This window comes from Brachyistius frenatus, unplaced genomic scaffold (genome assembly GCF_029030835.1).
Source record: "Brachyistius frenatus isolate BFR_SWC_R1_liver_20210118 unplaced genomic scaffold, ASM2903083v1 Contig_83, whole genome shotgun sequence".
In the NCBI taxonomy this organism is placed as follows: Eukaryota; Metazoa; Chordata; class Actinopteri; family Embiotocidae; genus Brachyistius; species Brachyistius frenatus.
The window spans coordinates 1,100,775-1,107,920 of record NW_027210682.1 but is presented as its reverse complement, the minus strand read 5'-3'; the positions used below and the strand labels follow the sequence as shown (position 1 = coordinate 1,107,920).

Here is a 7,146-nt window from a genome sequence, read left to right as displayed (position 1 = left end):
AGCTTTTAATGCATAAATTGCAAGGAATCATTACTGAGAGAAAAGATGAATCCTTTGTAAATGGGAAAGAACTTGTTTGTTTTTGAAAGATTATACCCAGTATCGTCTCATGACAGCTCAGGCTGTGTTTGTTCAGATAATTGTCTGATCTGTTGTGGAAAAAAATGTAATTGCTGTTTGTGTACATTTCTCCTGTCACACATATAGACACAGCTTGCTAAATAAGCATTTCAAACAATACATAGAGCAGTTTTGATCAACTGGTACAATTAGAGCCTTTGTGCTTTGGATTTCTGCATTTGTTCTTTTTATGCTGTTTTCCACTCCTCCTATCAGCTTGCAGCTCAGACTCCAGTGTCTACACTCAATAGCCCTCTGTATGTAGACACAGAACAGGGACTATACAGCCTCTCTCCTCCCTCCTTCTTTACCCTCCCCCCCTTCTCTTTTACACTCACTGACAAGTGCATGTCCCCTGACAGACACCCTGACGTCACAAGAGGCTAGATGGGCGTCCCTGTAGTGCTTTATCCGGCAAGAGCACCTTTGGAATTGAAAATTGAGGGGGGAGGTTGCAGGCATCAGGTGTGCACGCAGTGAGCCGGGAGAGAAAGAGGAGAAGACGAACAGCAACCAGATGAATGAGCTCCGTGACACTGGACATGTGATTAGGGGTGCGCGGTACTGCGCTGGGAATGTGTATGTCAAGATCCGACATAAGAACAGCAGTAGGCGGTTTTAATCATTGGAAGTGGATGGACAAAATGCTGTTGCGCCAGAAACACATCAATTAGTTTCTCTTTGGATTCATGTATGAGGGTAAGAAATTCTTCTTCAGTCTTTTGATTGACTTAGATTGTATCTCTTTTTACAATTATCTTATTGTGTGCTTTGTAATGTTGGTAAATCTTATCATTGTATGTTAGGACAAACAAGATCTTGAATGACACCTTCAACTGTTCAGCTCAATCCTAAATCTTGCCTTCTTCACTTTTAATGTTTATTCTAAAAAAACTATCTTAGTTTCCATCTACTCACTTTCTTATTCTACCAAAACAGAAAAAATAAATCTGTCTTTGGGTTGCAGCTATGCAAACCTTAGGGAAAACATTTTCAGGCTGAATGTGAGCTATGCCATTGCCCCTGTTGAGTTGGTGTGGACATTCAATATAGTGGACAAAGTTATACTAATATACATCCTACATGGACATACATTGAGGTTATAAGGCGCTTTTTGGAGACAACTTATACAAACATTCATGTCAACCAACCTTACAAATAACAGCTTTTTACTTGTCCAATAAGATCTCGGGTTAATAAATTATTGCAGGAATATACAGGAGAGAAAATGTCACTTTACATTTTCAGTCAAACTTCTCCACCTGAACTGTTCTTGTCCCAAATATCTCCCATCAAAGTTGTCTCTCACATGCTTCATGGTGTCCAGACAAAGAGGGAAAATGGCTCAATTAGCTGTGTTTGGAGAATAGTGTTTGTTTAATGCTTTGATGATAACACTGAACCATAAATGTTAGCTCTATAATGCAGTCAGGACCAATAGCCACACAGTGACTCACAAACATGAAGCTTTCAGAGCTCCACCTTAAACCATAACCCAAAGCTGGTCTAAATCCAAAAGTCAATAATAAATGACATCACAAAAGAACACCTTACTTTAGACTCAAGTGGGATTAAGTCTGGATTTTTCAAAAGGTAAATGGTTATTATAGTTCAATTACATTTTATTTATATAGTGCCAAATCAAAGTTATTTCATGGCACTTAACATATTAAAGTCCTTACAACAGAACTTTACAACATTATACAGAGGAACCCAACAATTCCACAATCCTCACATAAAATAGTTCAGCATACACTGATTTAAAAACATGATTATGGACAAAAATATAATAACTTCAGTTATTACACACGCCTTATTTGCTACCGTCGACAGGCTAACAAACCCTCCAGTGTCAGTAGCTGCTGAGTTCCAATCCACTTGGGCATGCAATCAATTTGCCTCATTTTTTACTGACAAAATACAGAAAATTAGACAAGCAGTAAATGCCTCCACACCAACCACAGGATACTGTCCCCGTCTCTAAATAATATCCATTCAAATATCATGACACAATTTCATTCAATCAACCATGGAAGTCTGGAAGACATTATACAACATCTGAAGTCCTCTTCCTGCAGCTTGGATATTATACCAACAGCCTTTTTCAAAAATATTTCAAACTACATGACCACTGATCTTTTACGAATTGTAAACACATCCCTTCTCTCAGGTGTCTTCCAACAAGCCCTAAAAACTGCAGTTATCAAACCACTCCTAAAAAAAAGGCTAATTTAGACTCCGCAACAATGAAAAATGACAGGCCAATATCAAACCTCCCATTTTTAAGTAAAATAATTGAAAAGGTGGTTTTTCAACAGCTGAATAACTTCTTGGCCGTAAATAAGTGTTTTGATGTCTTCCATCAAAAACTGACACTACGTCAGAAACATGGCTTTCAAACATTTCTGGCACAGCGTTCATTTGCATCTTGGAAGCTGCAGCACGCAGCAGGCAATTTACTGCCCTCACAACAGGGAGCTGTCCCACGCTGGCCTAACGCCTGCTGTGGACTGCTTCCAGAAGGCCAAAACAGTCTGTAAGTTTTCCGTTCAGTGATGTCCCAACAATCTGAAACGTTTCAGCCCATGAAGAGCAGTGCAGCTGCAGGTGTCTGCTATGAGTGATGCAGACCAACATCTGTCTACACTCTGGGTTACCTTGTTGTAGAAAGTACATCTACTCAAGTACTATTTCAGTACAATTTTGAGGCACTTGTACTTCTATATTTGTATCATACCATATCCCACTTTTTTGATCCATACTCCCTTACAATTTAGAGGGAAATACTGTATTATTTGACAACTGTAGTTGGTGGTTACACTGCAGATTAAGGTTGCGGTAATAAAATAGATAAATTAGAATGCATTGTTAAAGGCTAAAAATAAGTCAAATATTTAATATTATTCATCTCAGAATCAGCCATATATATCTTGTGACACTTTGGAAGGGCCCAAACCACAGGTTGGGAGCCAGTGCACTAAACTGAAGTGTATATAATGTAATTAGAAGTCGATCCACAGTAAGGGGCTATTTTACAATTGATATTTTGTTGTGCTAATAATATGTCTGTACTTATAGTTAAGGGAATGATTTTTAGATGGTAGTATTGATACTTACATTTTAGGAAAGGATCTGAATATGTCTTCCACCACTGGCTGAAACATATGACAGGTCTTACAAGTAAAATGACAAATAGGTAAAAAGAATATTTACTTACGGTTAATGTTGATAATCTCAAAATATTTTTTTCTTTGAAAGGCCAATGAAAGCTGAAACAAATGTGCCCTACATTATGTGTGTTTCCTTGCCCCCGGCTGTGTATTGAGGTCACATTGGGCCACATAAGGCTACAAATTCCAGGTGGCGAGTGTTTCTTATGAAGCTGAGTCAGCAGGAGGCTCATCTTACCGCAGTCTGCAGGGGGGAATGCAATATCACTTTCCACAGTAGTGCATTATTTATTTTTTGAGGCAGCTGAGAAACACAAGGTTGCTCATTTCCTCAGGCCACAAGTATGTCATTTTGTAGCTCACCATACAATTTTAACAACACTCAGTGTTTAAAGTGTTTATGAAATGGACTGCCAAATTGCAATGAGGTTATCTGGGACAGTGTCAAATGCACTGAAAATGTACTTACCTGTGAGCTCTTATTCTCGAGCACCTTAAATTATGGTCCACCCGATGACATTACAGTAATACACGTAAAAGTTATCGCATGTGGTGCTGCTGTTAGAGAATCACCAGTTTAATTTCCTCTGTCAGTACAGCTGGGACATCGATGTTCCTATAAAGGAGAAGTCCATTTCATAAGAATGAATATTACTCCAAGAATTGAATAAAAGTTCTGTAACAGTATCCTTGCCAAAGCTTAAAGCAGTGGACATTGTTATTAAATAATGCAAACCAAGTGTATTAAATACTACCTTTCATCACTATTGCTATCACCTCACTGTCACAAGCTATTACAGTGCAGTGCATGGTATTTTACAGGTGTTCATGTTTTTGTGTCCACTCCTGGAGAAACCAGAGAATAAAGATAGTGACCTATGGAGTCACATTACATTTAATTTTCCGATCTAAATAAATCATTGAAAGTGTTGTCTAATGTAACGGCTTGCTTCTGAATAGCAGAGAACATTCTTTGCTGATATTTAACTTGAGATAAATGGAACCTATTGTTAGGTTAGGTTAGGTTAGGTTAGGTTAGGTTAGGTTAGGTTAGGTTAGGTTAGGTTAGGTTAGGTTAGGTTAGGTTAGGTTAGGTAGTTACTTTATTAATCCCCGAGGGGAAATTTTTTTCGCTACAGCAGCATACAGAAGCAACAAGATAATAATAGAACAATAGAAAAGCAATAAAATAGCAGTAAAATAGCAGTAAAAATATAAATATAAAATATAAAATGCACAGTATATACAGTGTATACAGTACAGTATATATCTATATATATTATATACAATATAATTGTGATGATCAATAAAATGGTGATGAGATTTGTTCTGTTGTTTTTAGGGTAACCTTCGACTCTGCTGGACCATGGCTGGTAAGCAAAGGAGGCAGTGGAGGTCCATGTGCAAAGGCCTGGTCCTGGGTACCCTCCTGACCAGCTGTATGATCCTTCTTTACTGCCTGTCCACCCCGCAGATCCACCTCAGTCTGCCCGAGTAAGACTCATAATGCTGGAGTACATGTGTTCTGTAGAAACCATCATGTAAAACAGACAATGTATCAAATTTATTCTGAAAATACTGTATTTTTTTTTTTTAAATTAAACTATTAGTTGATTGACAGAAAAAAAAAGAATTTGAATCCCTTGTCAAACAAACTTCCAACTATTTTTCTAGCTTCTCAAATGTGCTGGTTTGTTGCTTTTTCTTTTTTTGTGTGAAACCAAATTCAGACCAAATCATCAGCACATTTATCCTTTTCTGGTTTTCCTCTCTGTAGGGTTCCAGTACCTTACTCCTGTGCCCACCGTCCATCCCAGCTCCACTCCAAACCAACCAGCAACAGTTCACAGAAGAACCCAGGGCAGACCTGTCCTCCTAAAGTGGATATTATGTTCATGAAGACGCACAAAACAGCCAGCAGCACCTTCCTCAACATCCTTTTCCGCTTTGGAGAGAAACATCGGCTCAAATTTGCCTTCCCTGACAGCCGAAATGACTTCTTCTATCCATCTCTTTTTCAGCGCTCCCAGGTTAAGGACTATAGACCTGGAATGTGCTTCAATATTATCTGTAATCACATGCGTTTCAATGCACCTGAAATAGACAAGTTGCTGCCTTTGGACACATCCTACATCACTATTCTGCGAGACCCTGCAGAGCTTTTTGAGTCATCTTTTCACTACTTTGGCCGACTGGTGCCTTTTACCTGGAAGATAACAGGTGATGACAAGCTGACCGAGTTCCTACTTGACCCCCATGCCTACTTTGATCCAGAAGGCTTCAACTCTTTCTACCTCAAGAATCTACTGTTCTTTGACTTTGGACAGGACAACACTCTGGAGCCGGACGACCCGTGGGTAGAAGAAGGAATCAAACTCATCACTGAACGTTTTCAGCTGGGCATGTTGGTGGAATATTTTGAAGAATCACTCATCCTGCTGAAGGATGCCCTCTGCTGGGAGATGGATGACCTACTCTTCTTCAAGCTCAATGCCCGCAAAGAATCCACTGTGTCAAAACTTACTCCTAAACTGAGGGCCAGGGCCCTTGAGTGGAATGCTATTGACTGGAAGCTATATCAGCGTTTCAACCAAACATTTTGGAAGAAGGTAGATGCATATGGACGGCAGCGTATGGCTGAAGATGTGGCAGAGCTCAGGAGGAGGAACAAGGAGATGGCATCTATCTGCATTGAGGGAGGCCATGCTGTGGAAGCCGGTAGCATCCAAGAAACAGCCATGCAGCCCTGGCAGCCAATCGGAGAGAAGTCTATCATGGGCTATAACCTAAAGAAGAACGTGGACAAAGCACATCGGAAGTTGTGCCGTAAGATGTTGATGCCAGAGATTCAATACCTGACAGAGCTCGGGGTGAACCTGTGGATCACCAAGCTTTGGGGCCATGTCCGAGATATCATTAACTGGTGACGTGAACAAGAAGGGCCAATTGAACTCTGAAAGACTGCACTAAAAGAGGAGAAACCTATCTGGCTGATTGTATGAGAGGTTAAAGGTTTCCGTCACATTTCCTGTCTCATTTTGTTGAAACGTATCCCGATTCACGTGTTTGTATCATCTATGATTGTGCACTGTGATGTATCTGATGAGTGCTCGAGAAAAAAAATATTGTTGACCTCACAAGCTACAAATAGTAAACCAGTTTATTACATGCAGACAAAGCTTATATTGTTTTCTGTTTGTGAGTCAACTTTCAAACATACATTAAAAAGTTCTTACTCTCAGATGTGAGCCTATTCTAATAGGTAGGTAGGTAGGTAGGTATTTACTTTATTAATCCCCGAGGGGAATTTTTTTTCGCTACAGCAGCATACAGAAGCAATAAGATAATAATAGAAATAATAGAATAAAATAATAGAATAGAATAATAGAAAAGCAATAAAATAGCAGTAAATAGCAGTAAAAAATATAAAATGCACAGTATATACAGTACATTATATATCTATATATATTATATACAAACAAACCAAGAAACACAGTCAACATATATATATGTATATATATAGATATATACAGTACAGTATAGTATATATCTATATATATTATATACAACAAACCAAGAAACACAGTCAACAGTGTTATTGTACTGTGATGGATTTTGCCAGATGTGAGTTATTGTACAGTCTTATTGCAGTGGGCAGGAATGATCTCCTGTATCTGTCCTTGTGACAGCGGAGCTGGAGGAATCTTTTAGAGAAAGTGCTCCGCTGTCGCTGCAGCAGGTGGTGGAGAGGGTGGACAGGATTATCCAATATGGACAATAGTTTGTTCAGCGTCCTCCTCTCCACCACCTTTTCCAGACTGTCCAGTTTGTAGCCGATGATGGAGCCGGCCTTCTT

The 7,146-nt window shown here is 39.2% G+C and overlaps 1 protein-coding gene across 1 annotated transcript; it reads left to right on the top strand.

Annotated features, from left to right (window-relative positions):
• The first annotated feature begins 510 nt into the window (after positions 1-510).
• On the top strand, positions 511-6,787 carry gal3st1a (galactose-3-O-sulfotransferase 1a). The gene is made up of 3 exons (XM_069709537.1): positions 511-819; positions 4,633-4,784; positions 5,068-6,787. Exons 1-3 carry the CDS (start codon positions 814-816, stop codon positions 6,215-6,217), a joined length of 1,308 nt encoding a protein of 435 aa, XP_069565638.1. The 5' UTR covers positions 511-813; the 3' UTR covers positions 6,218-6,787.
• The last annotated feature ends 359 nt before the right edge of the window (positions 6,788-7,146 follow it).